The sequence below is a fragment of the Calonectris borealis genome, chromosome 8 (genome assembly GCF_964195595.1).
Source record: "Calonectris borealis chromosome 8, bCalBor7.hap1.2, whole genome shotgun sequence".
NCBI lineage: Eukaryota > Metazoa > Chordata > Aves > Procellariiformes > Procellariidae > Calonectris > Calonectris borealis.
In genome coordinates this window covers 3,888,173-3,907,782 of record NC_134319.1, presented here as the reverse complement: position 1 = coordinate 3,907,782, position 19,610 = coordinate 3,888,173, and the positions used below count along the sequence as shown (strand labels likewise).

Here is a 19,610-nt window from a genome sequence, read left to right as displayed (position 1 = left end):
GACAGTTAGGGTGCTACATGGCGGCAAACGTATTATTGAAAACATTGATCTCACGCTCACGGTGCGGACCTGAGTAGGTTTTGTATTCCTTCCTTTCTTTTGCAACTGCTTTAGGGTACTATCAAATCACATTTCCCTGACTGACAATACGCCATCAATTTCAGAGAGGGGCAGAGAGATGCATGTGAGAAAGAAAGGAGGGCACTGAGGTTCAGCGTATTCTGTAGGCTTGGAAAGGGGTTCTTGGAAGTTGGTAATCACAATAATTACATGCCTGGCCTGATTTCTCTATTTTGTAAAGAGTAGTAATTTAAGAGCTGAAGTTTCCTAAGTGTTGAAGATTTGCAGATATGGCATGATGAGACCTTTTAAAATGCGCGTAGAATGTATACCCTTAAAAAAAGACATACTGACTTTTTACAAGGGTGTTGGAAGTGCCTTTGAAAGACATTTCATGAAAGTTCAGCTTTCGCAGCTGATACCTATATGAGCTCCATAAATTCCACACAGCCTGACAAACTCCAGTAGGTGTCACATGTGACCTGGATGGAAAAGGTCAGCAGCTGAATTTATGGCTTTTGCATTTACTGGAACATTAAGATTTTTGCCAACTGCCAGATATACTTTTTAACAGTTCTGCAATCAAAGGATTAGGACCACAATCTACAATGAAGGTCAAAAATTAAAGGCCACAATCCCTACATCCTTCCCAATGGATAGGCATTAAGCTACCTCTGTTCTAAGAATCACCTTTGCTTAATGGCCTTAACACGGAGGTCAAGGAATAAATAAGCTCCAGAGGTGAACACCTTGCAAAATAGACTATCTTGCTCTGAATTCCATAAGAAGGGACCAAAAGATGAGCAGCCATTCCTCAACGGAGAAGGACTCTCCAGTTTGCAGCAGGTTTCATGTTCCCGAGACACTGAGCATCACCTCCCCTAGTGCTGTCTACTATCCTAGACAAAATTAAATAGCATACAGGGGAAGGATGGGGGCTTCAAAAGAAACACAGCAAAATGACTGCAATTTTGTTAAAACCTGTTTGTATTTTAAATTTAACAAAGGTGTCTGTTCTTAGTAAGGATTACTAACAATGTGCCAAGTTGTAGCTTTCAAACTTTACCTGGTTTTAGTTTAGTACAACAAAAGGTATCGCCTTGTTTTAGGCATTTGTTTTTATACTACTTAATATACTATATTCTACTTGAACAGAGATAGAACTGGAAAAGTATAATCCAAAACCAGGATACTTTTAAAAGAAAAAATCTAATATTAATAAATCAAGAGGCTAAACGTGAACCTATCTTGTAGGCTTGACTATGTAGCCTTTAGTTACTTTGGTTATTAATATTCAATTTTGAAAACAGTACTGACACTATAATCATAATATTTTCAGGCATATTCACTTGCATGACCCAACTCTTACATCATCTATACAAATACTCGTTATTACACATGAAGAGGTGCAGCTAAATACATTTCAGAAGCCAATGAAATGTAATTTTAAGAGTAACAAAAATCACTACCAATAAAATGCAGCCACCTTTGAGGCTGAACACAATAATTTCTGCATTTCTTGGATCAGCTTTATACAACTTTAGGTATCCTTTTGTGCTTTTGCTATAACTACATCTTTTTAAATATGACAACAGAAAAGGTATCTTTTTTAAAAGAAGGGGATAAAATTAGATATGAAATTTGCATGTGGGGTTGGGTTTTTTCATCCCTGCATGTGCTAAACAATGAGATTTGAGATACGGCAGGAACACTTTTACACATAATGTTTCTTGTTTGGCTCTTCTCTTTTTTTTTGAAGGACTTTCTTGTAGTGTTTTGGGTTAAAGATCGTGTCTGTCAATCTATGGTATTGGACCCGACTGTACATTCATTGAAGTCGATGAGAGTAGGAGATGGGAGGTTTGTTATTGGCAGGAGTTTGTTTTAGAAATACAATAATATTTTTGTTTAATTATGCTTGTATTTTGCTTATAGCTATGCACAGTAGAATAAATCTAGTCTTTTTCAAATAAGATAAAGGTTAAAATTCACGTTTTCTTTTGGGGAGGGCTTGCAGTGCAGTCATTATGTATCTCCAGAGTATTTATTTTGTGGCTACATTATCTCTCAGTGACTCCAAAGCAATCTTCCTTGATGTAGAGATGGGTTTGGTTTTAGGGTTTTCCCAATTTACAGGTCCTGTAGGCTAAATCTGAAAGTACGGGCCAGGTTATGTTCCGTCTGGTTCACTCCCAGCAAGGGAGGCTCCACAGGCTCTTCATAAACTCGTTGTCCTCCTAAGAGTAGTAAGAAGGGCAGAATTTGTCCCAGTAATGATAACTGCTTTATCAGTCCTGTTGATGTTGCATGAGTCAAAACAGAGTTCAGATTCTTCTGGAGGCTTTTCAGGGATACAAGGAGTAAAAGTAGTAACATTTAGAAAACAGGGGAAAAAAAAAAGATGAGAGAGCGCTGTAATTCTCCGTACAATGGAGCAGCTTACTTACTGAGTACAAAGAGCCACTTCTATACAGTCTATTTTGAGAGAAAAGCCTCACATTCAGTGACTCATAAAAGCGAAGAGGCACCTTCTGATTTTAAGTTCAAGGTTTACATTAGTAATTTTGTCTGTTTTCTCTGTTAGTATTAATTAAATTGAGATAGTTTAATTAGTATTACTAAATTTGATCATTAGTAGTAATTCATTCTGCCTGCCATACTGCACAAATATGATGAAGCAGAAATAACAAAATTGTTTAATTTCATCTCATTTAATGACTTTACACTCCACCAGGACTTCCATTGGCATCTCACAATAGGTGTGAAAATCGCTCCACACTAGGCCAAGACCCAACTCCCTTTAGCCAGCCATGTCTAATACGTCCCTCCTCACCCAAAGGCAGATCATGAGCTGCGAAGGCTTTTCCCATTTCTCCACCGGAGAGCTGGCTACCTGCGAAGGCTGGGGTGGCCTTTCCTTGCCCCGGTCACCCAGCACCTGTATCATCCCAACCCCAATGGCCCTGACGGAGCTGTACGGGACTCACCGGCCACCGCGGCCCTGGCCCGGGGCTCCCCGCGGTGTAACGGGAGAAGCCCCGTCATCGATCCCCATGACCGCACGCTCCGGGGGCCAAGCACTGAGCACAGGCATGGTGCACGGCCTCCCACTTCTCTTAGAGCAGTTTGTTCCGTTTAGCAAGGTACAAAGCATCAGGAAAAATGCAGACATTGAAAGTTCTGGTGTTCAGGAGGGGTTTTTTTGTTCAGCTCAGTGCCCTCTTGGCTTTCTTTTTTTAAGGGGAGATTTGGGGAGAGGGGTTCACTGCTGAATTGATTCATTATTCCTCCAGCTCACTGTCTACTTTAATCTTAAGGTCAATGTGGCAAGAACACCGGCGTTGCCTCCGTGCCCCTATTCCTGCCTGTGTTAATTTGGAGATTGTTTTTGATCTCCTTGCCCAGTACACCTAGGACTTGCCAAAACCCTGATTCCTCTTCCCTTTCTGCGATCTCCAAACCCCAGCCTTTCTCTGCCCACTTCTGAGAACGTGCTGTTGTCTCAGCCCCCTCGTCCTGGAGTCCCCAGCTCCCATGCAGTCCCTCTGTCCGTCTGCACCAGCGTGCGCCCCGCCAGCCCCGCTGTTCCTGCTGCCCACAGCCCAATTCCTCGCCTGCGCGTCCCGGCGCTCCACCAACCCGTTCCCCCGGTTTTTTTGCCCTGCTTTTATCAGGCTGTGCACGCTGCCTTTGCTCTCTCAGCGGAACCGCGGGGCTGCTCATTTGTCTGCTTCACCCGCAGACATCCAGTGTGGGCAGAGACCAGGCGCTGGAGGCTTTGGGGAGGATTTTGGAGGGAGCGCTTGCTCTCCCCTCCAGCTCAGGTTATTATCTCCCCTCGCTTTCCTCTTGCGCCGTGTACTCCAAAGTACTTTCAGGGCAGTCAAGAAAAGTGGCTGAAAACTACCTTTTGTTCCCCAAACTCTGCAGAGCAAAGAGCCAGAGCCTCTGCAGCAACTTGTGGCAGAGCAGCCCGTCCCACTGGGACCCCTCGGCCCCACGGGCCCCTCACGTAGCTCCAGGCGCTCCACTGCTCCCCGCCGGCACGGGACGGGGAAGGAGAGTCCCGGGGGCAAACCCCCCGAGTGTGCGTGTCTGTGCGCGTGTGTGTGTGTGCTCAGGCTGTCTCGCTGCAAATGGAGCTTGGGAGGCCCGGACTGGGGGTTGATTTTCTTTGGATGACTTTCCCTGATTGTCTAAAGCAATAAAAGTAAAGAAACTTTGGGGGAAACGGTGGTTGCGAGGAGATTATTTTTGCAGTCCTGGTGCAGGCAAAACTCCTGAGGCTTCAGGGGAGTTTCGCTTGCCTGAGGACTGCAGGAACTGGCTTAAATTGAATAAAACTGTAAGTACAGTATAGGGGACCGGGTAACAAGGAGTTCTGCAAAAGCAACAAAACCGGAGAGCACAATGAAGAATAGAGCGGGTTACGCTGCGGTGAAAGTATGTACTGGTTGTTATAACACCGTGCCTCTAGAATAAATTATGTCCCTTTAAAAAGTAATACTTTAACTGTGGAGCTATATAGAGACAATTAAGACGATATTGTTCTCCTCATTTCCCTCCCCCCCGCCTTCCTCCCTCTCTCTGCAGTAGCTCTGTGGAAACTTTTAATGCTGCAGCTTGAAACTTGGGCCTCTGGGTCTAAAATGCCTGAGAAAGCACTGCGGGCTCTAACTGTAAAACATTCCTTCGGCGGGCCCTGGAAACAGGGCGCGCTGGCGCAGGCGAAGTTCAGAGGGATCACATGTAAATGAGGGCTGGCTGCAGACTCCCGAGGAGCGTTTTATTTCGCTTAAACCTGAACTTGAACTTGCAAACGCGCTGCCGGAGCCCAGGACGGGCAGACCGCAGCTGCGAGGGGCTGGGAGCCGAGACTGCTGCCGGCCCCATGCACCCATCAGGGCTGGGGGCTCCCCGTGCACCCACCGGCTTTGTGCCGTGTCCAGGGGGACGATGCGGGAACTGTCGTTTCGGGAGCGGGCTCACGGCAGTTCCCGAAGGGCTTGCTTTTTTCCTAGCAAGATGCTGGAAAGTCCCGTCGCAGCAGCGTGTCTGCTATCCCAGTTTCCACGGGAGTTCCTGTCGTGAAGTTATATCTGCATCCAAGTCCCAATGCACACTTTATTTCGTAAAGGGAAAGAAATAAGTGAGATTTAACGTAAGAAATATTAAAGTGTTGCCCTCTCTAGCAAATTTAACTGTGCTTCCAGCAGAGGAAAATACAGGGCTGTCTAAAAAGCGAGGCATAAAATGCAGAATTTAAAAACCCCTTTGCAGCATATTTACTTTTAAATCGCAATAATAGATGTAAACTGTGAGGCGGGTTTTAAAGTCATCTTTTTGCTTCTTCAATAAAATGCGTACTGCTGTTTTCTTTTTCCCTTGCAAAAGGCGACGTATGTACCAGGGAAGCAAGAGAAGTGCCCATGCCGGTGAGTGTCACCCAGGTGTGGTGACAGAGGTGGCTGCTGGCCGGGCCGCAGGCGTGGGGCGGCTTCCTCCCCCCCACAGCTGTACTTGGCTGGTGGGTCATATTTTGGTCATTTCTGATTACTCCCGAACAATTTTGGCTGTGTTTATAGCAAAACTTTGAAAGGATGAATGGGCGAAAAAAATTCTTTTTGGCAGTAACTCAGGAAATATCTACAAAGATGTCCTTTCTGGAGCAAGATATTATTTCAGGGTTTGTGTTAGGATCATTTTTATTCTGTGACAGCGCATAAAGAGACCGGGACAGAGCAATGAGGTCTGGCATAGCTAAAATCCCTTCTGTGTGTGTGAGGTTATATAGTTTATCAATGCAGAAACCACCACGGGCTTTGAAAAGTAAACAGCTGGCTTGGGTCTGCGTGCTGCGCTTCGGAGTTGTCTGCTGGATTTAAATGGCTAGCCTGCGATTTTTGGAGTGGGGCAAATATATATAGTTTTTCTTTTAAACATGTCAAAAGGCTTTTGCGGCCATTTGTTTTCTTAGTTCCTTTATTTGTTACGATTTTCCTTTCTGTTTCATTTTGGTTTATTTTGCTTTTACAAACGTCTCCACTGCCACCACCAAGTCTACAAATAAATTAAAAAAAAGTTTCTATCCCAGTCAGAAAACCTTATGGCAGCGACAAATATCAGAAAAAGCCATCGTCTCTCTCAAAGATTTCATCTCACCATCCACTTAATCCGCTTGCTGTACCTCAGATCTCAAGTAACTTTCATACTGTGGGCTCACTTTAATGGATAGAATCTATTTTTCATGAAAAAAGCAGGAAATAAGCTGTCTTTCGTACAAAGATTTACAAAATGTAATCATTGTTGAAATATTCTCTTTGAACTGCCTTGTCCGCAGGGGTGTCTGGCTCCCAATACCCCCGTTTCTTTAGAACACCCTTACAAGTTCTTCTGGTAGATCAGGTACACTGGTGGTTCTGGTCTTTGATGTCTTGAATGAATGAAAGAAAAGCATAATAAAAGAGAGCTGTTGATCAAGCATAAAATACTCTTTAAGCTGACAGAATGGCAGAGTTAACACATTCTAAGCTGCTTTTAGGTTTTTCCTTTTTTCCTCACATTTTCCTGTGCTTTGTGTACAGTGGGGGTTTTTATTTTTTGAAAAGTCTCTGATCTATGTAGTATGCCGTCCTCTAACAAAAACCAAAATGGGATTGTTTCTCTCTCTTTCTCCCTTTCTTTTTCCTCTCTCTCTTTCACTCCACTATCTTTTTTTTTTTTTTAAACAGCAAGGGTTACGGTTTAGCGTTACTGCAGTTAGCTTTCAGCGTATGCCACAAAGTTTAGAAGGTATTTTGCAAATTTCAAAGTCAATTTACAAACAAATAAATGAACTTCTTCGCTTAACTATTTAGAAAACTGGAGGAAAACTGTAACTCGCAAAACGTTCCCGAAGTAAAAGGAAGACCCTCTGTCTAACAGCAAAATTGTAAACCGAAAGACGGACATAAAAATGACCTCATTGTGAGAGAACTTTCTTTTAGAGTCAGAGAAAAGGGAAAGTTTTCTTCCTGTAGATCTAATTTAGATCTTAAGTTCCCATACATTATTTATACATCATATTCAAAGTGCCAGCCTACTCTGCTTGCTGGATTACATTTCAAACATTTGCCATTGATAAGTCTTTGCTGTATTATATTCAGGCTAAATGCGAATATGTCATAGCGCAGTCAATCTTTAATCCGCTGAGCTTCAGGTTCGGGCGGCAGGGGGTCCAGCGCTCAGAGCATTGCTTTATACTTAAGAAACATCTGGGGCCAGCTGGGACACTTTACTGGAACATTCAGATGTCTGGAACAACAGCAGGAGTTACTGTATGAGTGTGTTTTCATAGGTTTGGGAGGGTTTGGGGTGACTTAGTTAAAAACACTAGCTGTTCCCAACTTGAGGTTTGAACCCAAGCAGAAATCTTGCCTGAAGTGAGTTTGTTGGTCCCAGGAGAGAAGTGGTTTGGACTACTATACATTTTTAATAGTCAGCAGGCAGAAGTCCATATTACAAAATTATTGCACGTAATTTAATGCAGTTTGCCACAATTGGCATTCTCGCGAAAGCTATTGGATGCAGAGCTACTGTACACATCGCCTGGAGACTAGTGTCCCTCCCGGGACGGGTTTTATCTTCCTCGAGACAGTATAAATATGCTCGTAGTGGGGCATGCGACTCTCCTGGGTGTGGATGTTGGACAACCAGAAGATTCACTCACTGTTTTATGGCCCTTTGGGGATGACCAACATGCTACTTATGTCCCTTTTGGTATTTCATTTTGGAAAATATAATTACTAAATAATTAATCCCAGCTCTAAGAAAATAACTTCCATAGGCACAAAGGTGACCTTGTCTTTAATATTCACCTTTTGGTTGACGCAGTAGGATCAAATTTCATGCCTGGAGAAACTCTGGAGAAACCAATAGAAAAGTGGGACAAATTCAGACGTGGGGTAAACCAAAGGCAGTTGCTCTATCTGCAGGACCCCCAGCCAGTCGCACCAGAAGCTGAATTGCCGCTGCCTTCGCTCACCCTGGCAGCCCTTTTAAAACTGCATCAAAGCCCCAGTTTTGGCCCCTTGCTTTCCAACGACCTTCCCGGGACCTCTCGCAAGGTGATGTCTAAAGGACCAGTTTGCTGCCTAGCTGTTTACATTCTCGTTTTATCTTTGCAACCAGAAGGACTCGTTACCCTGATTCACCTTCCCGGGGTTAATGTTTTTGGTTGCCTTGAAGTTCTTGAGATGACTGAAATGTCATCCCCAAACAAAACAACTGAACTGATGCGCCATGATGAATCCTCGCAGGTGCCCGACGGTCATGGCTCAGGTTCAGCTCGGCTGCTCAAACAGCCGCTTTGCCGGCGAGCTCTAAAGCTGCAAGTTTTTTTTATTTAGGCTCTTATCAAAGGTGGATTTTCCCGCCCGGGCCCGTGCAGCGATAGCTTCCTGCAAGTGCAGCCGTGCCCCGGGCAGCAACGGCCGCAGCACCGCGGCAGCCGCCTTTGAAGTCCCGATGGCACCGACCCGTCCCACGGCCAGGCAGCCGAACCGGGCTGAAACCTGAAGAAAATGGCTAGCACAGACCAGGTCTTAGCCCTGAATGGATTAGGTGAAGCAAAAGCCCCTATGCGTGGAGTCTGTCAGAGTTTCAAAACGTGTGAATGTCCTTAAATAACCTACATCGCCCGGAGAAATAAGCCAACTGTCACACCCAGTTCTGGATTCCACATTAACAACCTCCTTCCGCAGCGTTAAACTTTGCCCTTGAGGACTTTTGTTTAACTTTTTAATTCGAAAAACAGATAGGGCCGCTTTACAACCCTCGCTTTTTGTACGAACTGAAAGGTGTCATTGTTAGGGCAGGAGATGTGCAGGTAGAAGTCAATTTAACAAGTTTGCGTTTGATTGTCTCTCTGGTTTAAAACACGTGAGCAGCGCTCACGGTTAGGCTTGGGAGCCGGGGGTAAAACACGTCGTGCAGGAAGGCTGGTTTAGGAAGATTTTAATAAACAATGGGCCTGTTTCTGGGCTCCTGACGCAGGCAGAAACTGCTACCGGAGTCAATGAGGCACTTTCAGCTTTTTTCCTTTTAAATATCCTGAATCGCGGCGTGTTTCCTTGCTGTTCTTCCCATACAAAGGACCCGATTGTCAGAAGGCGCTTGAGGATTTTTGTGTGTCTCTGCTATCTCCAGAAGAGCATAAGAAACAAATAGACTCGCGCTATCAAGGAAACGTAATTGCCATTTCAGACTTCCTGTTTAGGATTCAGTCAAGTAGATATTGTTTATGGTTCATAAAACCTTACTACTGTGAGGATTCTCAGATACTGACAGCGCAGAGTTTCAACTTTCATGGTGCTGTAAATTAGGAAAAAAAAAAAAGTGTGATAATACTCCTCCGAGAACAGTAAAATAGAGCTCTGCAATGGTTAAATGGAATTTTATAAGCACATTCGGTGTGGAACTGTTTTGCATTACATGAGTTGAATACCTTAGAGATGACACACATCTGCAGGCACTTTATTAAATCCTTAGTCAGCACTTTTCAACCTGATGAGATTACTTCTTCATTTGACTGGAGAAAGGGAAGCGAAGATCTCGTACCGGACTGCAGAATTCTTTCTGATGTTTCACCTTGAGCACTGAGGAAGGACAGCGAGATGCTCGGCAGGACAATACAGACCCGTAGCGGCACCGACAACTGTGTGGCAGTAATTTTACTGAGTAGGACCTTCAGCTCCGGTGGATTCATTTAGCTCTAAACTCGCTGGGAGAATAGTACTGCAAAGTAAATAGCAGGGAAATAAAATACTGGCTCTTTTATGAAAACGTGTGGAGATGATATCATCCTGAGCGTATTGTGAATAGTGCACATGATTTAAATTGAGATTTTACATTAAGAAAGGCAATACGCCGCTCTCCGTCTGGGTGCAGTCAGACAGGTTACAGAACGTGAAGGGATAAAATGGGTAAGGTGGTTAGACGTGAGAGCACAGCCTGCACCACGTTGAGCAGCGCTCTGAAAGAAGGCAAAAAATACTTCAGCCATCCGAACGCAGGGATCCGGACTTCTTTTTTCTCCTCTAAGCCCCCTAATTGTGCAAAAAAACTTGACAGATCCCAACTATCAGGGCTCCGAATGCATAATACACTTCCTAGACGTTCTCATTTGATGCGCGGAGGTCTCCTCTCCCCTCGCAGAGAAGTTTCACAGGTGCTTCAGAAGGACAATGGTGCTCTTCAGACCTAATCCGGGAAGACTTAGATGTGTATAGGAGGCTTGAGAGGGATATGAGATCTTAATATTAAAATGATTAGTAGAAAAGGAGGATCATTCTGTGTGTGCGTTTCAGCTGTAAGACGCTCTAAATTAAAACGGTATCCTGAGAGCGGTGCTGGTGGGATCTGATGGGTAAATGCGCTCTCTGTCTCGCTGTTCTGCTGCCTCAGCCCATAAAACATCTCATCCAAGAGGGGTTGCAGGAACAGGCGAAGCGGGATGCAGCTGTTTGCGAGGTGCTTGGAGTTCGGATCCTTGTAAAAGCAGCTTTTCAGTAAAGGCGATCCGGAGCCCCTGCACGGAAGGTTAAAAAATAGCCGTGCGGTTTGGGTCGATCCTGTAAGGGTTAATTAAGTTTTTCATTGGTATTAAGGCCGAGCAGTGTCTGCAGGAGTCATATTGACACCCTCGTGCATGGTAACTCTACTCCTTTATTGACATGTTGCTAGTCAGGAGCACAATAGCACTCTGTGTCTGCAAATCATTGCTAAAATCATCTCAAGGAAAAAAAAAGTTTGAAAGCCCAACGCTAGACAAAGGCCCCAGAGCTGCACTGCGCCGCTAAAAACTCCGGAGTCAGCAACTTCTATTGATTAAAAACTAACCTTTAAAGTAACTCGCAGAGTGTGTGGTTAGCATTTAAATTTAAACATGTCATGAGTTGATTTGTGTTACTGAATACCAACTCAGAAGGAGTTACATTCACATCAGATTTTTTTTTTTCTAATTCCCTTAAGCAGCTAAAGTATTTCATGAAATGTCAATAGGGCAGGGGAGAAAAAAAAGGTGTTTTGGAGGGAGGGGACTCGCGCCCAGCCTCGCCGTTTCTTTTCCCATGCAAATAGTCACCCCAAAAAGAAAAGTGTGGGGAGCGACACACAATAATTAGACCTTTGTCTAACTTTCCCAAGTGCCAGAGAAAGACAGATTAATTAAATATACAACAGTGTTGGTTTTTGGAGTGGGGGTCTCTCTTGCTGTGGAGGTCATAAATTAGGCAGAATAAATACTTCAATGTGTTTGCAGCGGGGCTGCTACGTCAGAGCGGCTGGCGGGCGGTGGGAGGGCGCAGCGCGGCTCTTGCTAATGATAGTCACGTCTGGGGCTGTCTGGTTGCCCCTAGCAACGAGACATGATGTAACACCAGGATGAACTTGAACTTGGGGGACTTGAAAAGGGAACAATAGACCAGAGCAATCAATAAAGCCTATTTCAGTGAAGGATTACAGAGCCGCTCTGGGGTAACCTTGTCTGCAAGGCGCAGGCTGAATAGCAAGATGCGTGAAGGAGCGCGGTGCCGTGGGGGGACGGACCGACGGACCGGACCGACGGACGGACGGACGGACGGAGGGGAGGGGAGGGCGGGCGGCGGCGCGCAGCCCCTGCCGGCCGGGCGGCGGGGAGCCCCGCCGCGCCGCCCCGCTGCCGGCCCCGGCCCCGGCCCCGGCCCCGGCCCCGGCCCTGCCCCGGGGGAGCGCGGCCGCGGCCGCTTCGCCGCCCCGGGCCTCCCCCGTGAACAGCCCCACCTCTGCAACCGCAGCTTGCTCGCTTTTTGCCTTTTTTTCCTGCTTTAAAAAAAAAAAAATTCTTCTTTTGAAGCGAAAGAGGAGTGGCGAGGCCAGAGCAGCGCCCGCGCCGTCCCCGGCCGGTGGTCCATGTGGCCAGGCCAGCGGCGAGGGGAGCCAATGGGACATCTGCAATATAGATTTGAACCATCGGCTCTGAATTTTTAACCCCTCTACTCCCTGCTGGGGACTTCCACAGTTCCCAGCCCGGCCAAAGACTGTCACGCTCAAATGACAAGCGTAAGGGACGACCCTGCAAAGTTCGGAAGAGTTTGCAGCCCGCGGTGGTCGGAGGTGCCTCCGGCACAGCCCGCGCTCAGCTTCCCTGCGCCCGCCTAAAATCAGTAGGGCCCTGCAATCAGGGAGGGGAACGGGACTTGGCACCGCTTCACAAATCCTGCCAGAACTTTTCTCTGTTTATGAACTTTACATATGAGAACTATTTCGTTTAATTGCAGCCTGCGTAAGTCTAAATATAAAATCTGTAGGCAATAGATGGAGCCGATATGGGACTGGTGTGTTTGTATTCAGAAGGGTGAGCGGAGGAAGAGTTAGTTAATGAGGTGTATTGGAAGCAGGACAACTTCTCCGATCGTGCTATTTATTTTACCGGTTCCTACCTCCATGGCAAGACCACATAATCTCCAAGTCCCACATGAAACTTGCCTCAGAGTCTTCTGTAAATGTTCATAAATCTTCCCCGAGTTGATTACGCTATCAATCACGTCAGACGCTGAAAAGGAGCGGAGGAAAAAGTTGGTAAAACTTGTCGTCGGTTTATACATGCACACGTATGCACCTCATATATTACGGGAGCCAGAGTAAAAACGTGGGGTATCAGCAACAGCTCTTTAATACCTGAATCTTTCGTGTTGTATTACTTTACTTCAGGCTAAATAGTTGCCGCTTGTTGGTGTATTCCCACAGCAATATGTCATTGCCAAGTAGCATCCCCCTGCGCGTACAATCCCAGGGCCTAACACTGCTCTTATTCATCCCGGGTTCAGGTTGGTCTGACCTCGCCGGGGCCGAGTCGGGTCTCCCTGGTGCGGTGGCACTGCCCCGACGCCAGCAGAGCCCACTCCAGCTTTCCGATGGTGTTTATTTTCCTATCGAGGAGCGAAATTGCTTTCTGTGCTCTGGGCATCTGCGCGGTTGGGTTAAGGACGGTATTGTTGCGGAGCTGAAATCCCAGGGAATTCCCTCCCTTTGCGGGGAGGAAGAAAGAAAAAAAAAAAAAAAAAGATTTTCCCAAAGAAAAGCTATTAGTTGAAGTCGCGTTTTGTTTTGAAACGCAAGTATGCCCAGAGATATGGGACGTTTTCGCTGATCCACTTTTCCCCAGATTTGCTTTATCCTGGCTTTTCTCTAGCGATCCACGTTTCTCCTAAGAAAACAGCCCTGTTGTTGAATTTCTGTGCATCTGTTCCAGCGAGACAGTTGAAGCAGGGCAGTATAAAGCAACAGATGCTTATGCTGGCACATGCCTAAATACCCAAGAAAACCCCGACTGCAGGGTGATAAATGGCACAGAGAGGCGAATGTGTATCGCCTTTTCAGGGGATTAGACAAAAGTGAACTGGAGGGATCTTCAAGCCATAATCTATTAAAAAGATTGATAACTTGTAACGTGACATGACCCCCGCGTTTATCTGTAGCTATGTCCAGCGACTGTCGGCAAAAAAAAAAATATATTGATTTGTACAGTATTTTTAATTAAGCTTTGTAATTAGGTCGATTTGTCACGGTCTCAATTAGCCGCCCTCTTGGCGGAGGAGGCTGGCGGCGATGCCCGGAGCCCTTCGGGAAGCAGCGAAAGCGGGCGACGGGGCTGACGCTTCTCCTCTCTCTTTTGCAGTCCTGGTACCTGGGATAAAAGTCTCCGCTTCCCACCACGCACCGGACAGACCACCAGACCCCTTCCCACCTCTGTAACATGGAAGCAGCAGCAACGCAGCGCAGCGACTTCACATCGGCGGAAGGGGAGGCGAGCAGACACCGACAGCAAACTAGTACATGGAAATGGCAAACGTTATGGTTGAATGGCAAAGGCCGTAACTTTTTCGAGATTTTACTTTTTTTTTTTTTTTTTTAGACAACTTAGGACTGTTGTAATTTCTCATATGGTGCTGGAAATGGTTGGGCTTCATAACTTTTGAAGTGTTTCATTGGTAGTGTAAGCGTTAGGTGACACTGAGTAGAACTAGCCTCTGCTGCTGCTTACCAACTCGCTGTTGTAACACACTTTCCATATGGAGCCTAACTGTTTTACAGTATCCTCATCGATTTTTCCCATACAGGTGTGAGACTTCTTGAGAAATCATGAAACACACTTAAACTATAACTTTTGTAGTAGCTGAATTCTGCAATATATAACTTACCGGACAGACATAGAGCATGTTTTTCTGTAACATATCGGAAAAAAAATTGCAGGTTTTTTTTTTGTTGGGGTTTTTTTTTTTTTTTTTACAGTCGGCACTTAGATACGTAACATGAACCATAAGAGCATTGTCAACAATTTTTTTCCACTCAATTGCAGAGCGATTTAAAACATCGAACTACTACTATTCACTAAAAAAAAAAAAAAGAAAAAAAAGAAAAAAAGTTTGAAATGCTGCACTTACATTTAAAAAAAAACATTTTTCAACAATTTTCAACAATTACACAAAAATTCACGCAGAAATGGGGAAGTTGGTCTGTTTTGACAGAAACTGACAGGAATCAATCAAAACAATCGAATTTTGAATTGAGTAAAGTGCAATTTCATTGGATAGCTAAATATCTTTGTAAGATAGAGATTGTTGAAAATTCTATTTTTGTTTTCCAAGTCCTTCCACCCCAGGACTCTAAATTATTGGGGTAAAAAACAGCCTTGCAAGAAAAAGGGGAGCTATTTTTGCTTTTTATGTTTTTTATTGTTGAACTTGTATCCCTTTAAAACTGAAGGAAAATTAAAAAAAAAAAAAACAAATCTAATGGTGCTTTTACCACAATATGTTAACTACATTAAATGCTAATTAATCATTTTCTGTTATCAAAGCACATAACTAAAATGAAATCATAATATCTGTTAATTTTATAAGCTAAAAGTCACTATAATGGATTATGCCAATTCTGACAAATTTTACGTGTTTCCGGCAATATAGGGTTTATCAGTTCTCAAACACCTTGGGAATAAGAGAGAACGGTCCAGAAAGTAAAACACCTTCGTGTCCCTGAACTGGTACATTTTCTGGACTGCGAAGAAAACATTACAGAAACGAATGATGCTGATCTTACAACTTATGCCAGTTCAAAGCAAGGGCACTTGCTGAAGAAGAAAAAAAGAAAAAAAAAAAAAAAACAAAAAAAGTTTGGACCCCAAACGTCCTGTATCTTATGTACAAAAAAAAGGAAAAAAAAAGAAAAAAAAAAAGAGTGCAAGTGATTTTTTCTATCAGACAGCGGAGCACCCCTTTGCTTCACATGCAACTTTAAGAAGGTTTCCTATACTATACATATATATACGTTCTGGTTGGCGAGTCCAGCTAATCAGAGAAAGTCTCTGCATGTTCTAGTGTTAGTAACTAATTTTTATATAGTTAATGTAGGGTAAAGTAGAGTGCATTAAGACACAATATTGTAATCCCTATTCCAGGCACTTGCCTTTAAACTATGTTTGTTCGACCCTTCAGAAGGGTTTCTACTACTGTCCTATACAATCAAGTAACTGAAATTCTTGGGAAGACACTTTGCTCCTCATCTTTTCCCTGAAACAATGTTTTGTTTTGTTTTCTTAATTTGCACGAAACAAAAAAAAAAAATTCCATATCAATGTGCCTTGCCCTGGATAGCGATTATTTGTGGAATTGTTGCACATGTTCCTATATTGAAAGGGGTTTTTCCCTAGTCAAGCATTTGGAGACACTTTTTGTAAATGTGACTTTTATGTCAGCCATTGTCAGTTTCAACATCTAGAATTAAATAGGATGTTAGTTGTTCCGCAGATAGGAGTAGTGTTTATTGTCCTGTATGGTCAGTGGCAGTGCTATTCTGAGATCTGTAGATGCTAGATTATCAGTATTTTTGGATGTTGCTGCATTTTACATTTTATTTGGAGTCTTCCTTTTTGTTTTGTTTTCTCCCAGATATATGAAAATATGCAATACCTGCTTATATCATGTAGAAAAGCTTAGCAATTATTAATTTTTCTTTTATTTTTTTTTTATTTGACCAAAGTTGGTGCTGCACTTGACGCAGTGTGTTTTAGGTGTTTGTCTTTGTACTTTTGTGATTTTGAATGCACATGCAGGAAGGGCTCTTCTTAGAGAAGCAGTCAAACTGTGAAGCACTAAGCTGAACCCTGCTTCAAGCAATTTTTGTTTTACAACTGTTCCTTTCACAAGCAAGCCTTAAAAAAAAAAACTTCCTTTTTCTTCAGATCCCACACCCATTTTTATTAGCAGACTGCAATCAATCCACATTCAATAAAAGTATATAATGCCCATTTTTATATGCACGTTTTTAAACTTCCAAGTTCTGAAAATTGTTTACTGGTTATTCTCTATTTAAGGAAAAAATAAAATGTTTTGGATTTTCATATGTGTCTGATAAGTGGTTGAGTAGTCATTTTGCTCTATTGTATTGTGTGATTGTTAGTATATGGTATCACATCCTCTAGCCAGCATCCTTTGCCTTCCCTATAGCACTTAGCTGGGCATTACTTTATTAAGACATATGTGCACTAAAAAAAAAAATAGCAGCTTTCAGTGCTTCACAGTGAAGGGAAAAAAGCCTAGACAAACATTTTGTCAGAACCTTGCTATGAGACAAGGTATTACCAGTAAATTGGTTGTATATACAATAAAATTGCACCCTTTTTTAAACAAAACAAACTAAGCAATAGTTTGGGCAGTTAGTTGTTTTTAGTGAGCATGTTGTAGTCATGGCTGCAAAGAGAGAGAATTAAACTGCCCACTCAGAAGATATGTAATTTGTATGTTGTATAGTTTTATTGATTACACTGATTTATTCTACCCTATTTTATAATGCAGGACTTTTGTAATGTTGTTTAAATGAGGAAAAATTTCTGTCAAATTAGCTTAGTGGAATTTCTGATTGTTCGTTATAAAGGCAGCGTTCATAGAATTGCTTTTTTTTTTTTTTTTTCCTTTGGGAACTGGATTTAAGTTAAAAACTTTCCCGTTTCCTTTTTGTATGTATTTAAATACAGTTATTTTTCTTCTCTCAATGGTATAGCATATTCCTATGCTTGAGAAGTATAGGCTACTGAAGAACCATTGTAAATGGACATTACAGGTATGCTGTATTTTTGAAGGTATTTTGTCATATTAAGTTTGATGACGCTAAAGTTAGGGAACTCTGAGCAGAATTGCGAGAAAAAAAAATGTTTTAAAGGCTTTAAAACATTAGGTAGGCGGTCAAGGGTGTTAACCAACAGGGGTTGTAAAGTATTACACACTAAATTAAATTTTCGTTCACCTTACTCTCACGCAGAAAACACAGCAGTTCCGTTCTGTGCAGGTGTAGAGAACAAACAGTGTTTTAGTCCTCCGAGTCAAGCGAGGAGCGGGGAGCCGAGCAGGAGGGTCCCGCGTGGGGTGTGCAGGCTGCGGGCAGGAGCAGGCGGGAGTCGGGCCGGCGGCCGTAGCCCCTGACTCCGCATCAGGTTACGTTCCCGCTCCCCTCCGAGTCGCTCCGGTCGTTCTTTTTGAGTCACGCGAACAACTTTTTTCTCCCCGTCTCCTTCTCTCCAGAAACCGTCAGACGCACAAATACTCTGACCTGTATCCACCCCCCCCCATCCAAATTTAAAGCCCTGGAAATGGCTTAGCGCGAATTGACTTTTTCTCAAGTTAATTCCTTCCTTTTTTCCTCTTTTTTTTGAGCGAGGGCACTTGCTTTTATCATGCCGCACACCCCAGCAATGCCATTATTATTTATTCTTCTTCCTTTATAATAAAAACTTTCGGGCTTCGAGTTTAGGCAGCCATGGTACACTTTGTCTCTGTTGCTTGTTCCCCCTCCCCTTAAGGTCGAAGGGGAAAAGAAACACCAAGTTTTCTCAACTCCGCAGTATTCAGTCAGCCCACAGGAATATGCAAAATCCCTCTAACATTTTTTTTTTCTTTCTCTAGTTCTCTTTGTTCCGTATATTTGCAGCTTTGTAGTAACAGTGTTATAAAATATTTACTGTACAAAAATACAAAAAAACCCAGATACATAGCCTAAAACAGTTTTTTTTTCCTTGTGGTGAATTTTTTTTTTTTAAGAATGTCAGTTAATATTGTACTTTGCATTGTGTCTCTGGAAATATCTTTTTTTTTTTTTTTTTTTGGTAGAAGGCCTCCATCGAACAAAATTAAAACCATAACCGGCATGACAATGTAAGGAGAGCTTCAATGGCACCTAAACAATAAATAAATAACAAAATAAACCTCATGAGGTCTGTCGGAGGCAGGTCTTGTGAAGTTAACACTGCCTGCTAGGCAGGATTTTCATTAAATCAAGCTTACAATGCCAATTTTGTCTTGAAGTCAATGCATGTATTACTGTTTGACAGTAAACCCAGCTATGCCATCATCAAGTCCAAGGCTGCGCAATAGTCTAATTAGTATCGAGTACATTTTCCTTTTATTTTTTCCAATAAAAAAGCAGTGGGATGAAAATTGCTTTGATATATAGCAGGTAACATTGAAGCTATTCCATAGCACTTAACTGTAGTGAATACTGTGTCACCAATTCTGAAATCAATTTAATGTTTAATGCAAATCCATTACATGGTGCTATTACAGGCTGGCAAAATGATTTACAAAAATGTGACAACTTGGGCTCAATTCACTCTGCTTTCCAACAATGTAAATGCATAGCAGTGTTTATCTGCATGAAAACTATGCACTAATCTATCTGAAAAAAAAAAGAAAAGAATATATCAACTTTGGTATCTACTTTCCGTTTACTTCGATCCTTGCCTTTTCGGTCATTGTTATAATGCCAGCTTTAGGACAGAAAGAATTATAAGAAAACCAGCATAATACCTGATATATTAAAATGTAGTGCCTGTGAAATCTGTATTATATTGCTCTTCTGAAGTAAGATTTTTCTACACCGGTAGCCTTCGCTGTCTGTCAGAACCTTCTGATATAGGTGATGTAAAATAACCGTACAATATTAATGCATGCTATTCCATAATGCTTAGTAGCTGTATGAATATTACTCAAAGTTATGTTAGTCTTTTTTTCTGACTTGGTTCTTGTCAGATAGGTTTAAAGATATTTCACTGAGAACGCAAATTCTGTCTTTTCTTGATTTGGGGTGTTTTCAGTATTTTGGAGGTATACATTTACTTAAATTCAGTATTACTTGTGTTTTGGGTTTTTTTTCTTTTTTTTCTTTTTTTTTCCTTTTCTTTTTTTTTGTTTTTGTTTTTTTTTTTTTGTTTCCTAGAGGGCAGGACATGGTGTTTGAGACCAGAAATCCGTGCCTGGTAAGATTTTCGTCTCGAAAAGCTACCCTAAGAATTCAGAGAGCTTGCTCTGAAGAACAGACGCATAAAGTTCAAATTTAAGGGACAGTCCTTTAAACCCACAAACGAGATTGAGCTCACGTTGCGAGAGATTTCTTAATGGGCAGCGGTTAACCAGGTACCCATGCTTGACCCTTCTTCACACCAGACTTCCTCATATAGAAAGAAAAACCCTTTAAAAAAAAAA

General features: G+C 42.9%; 1 protein-coding gene across 18 annotated transcripts in view; it reads left to right on the top strand.

Annotated features, from left to right (window-relative positions):
- NFIA (nuclear factor I A) overlaps positions 1-18,825 on the top strand; it is a 252,842-nt gene extending 234,017 nt beyond the window's left edge. For all 18 annotated transcript variants that reach the window (XM_075155647.1, XM_075155641.1, XM_075155643.1 and 15 more), the window contains one exon: positions 13,757-18,825. In XM_075155647.1, the coding sequence (XP_075011748.1) occupies positions 13,757-13,774 (18 nt within the window). In that variant the 3' untranslated portion in view covers positions 13,775-18,825. The remainder of the gene's footprint in view (positions 1-13,756) is intronic.
- Positions 18,826-19,610: the final 785 nt, after the last annotated feature.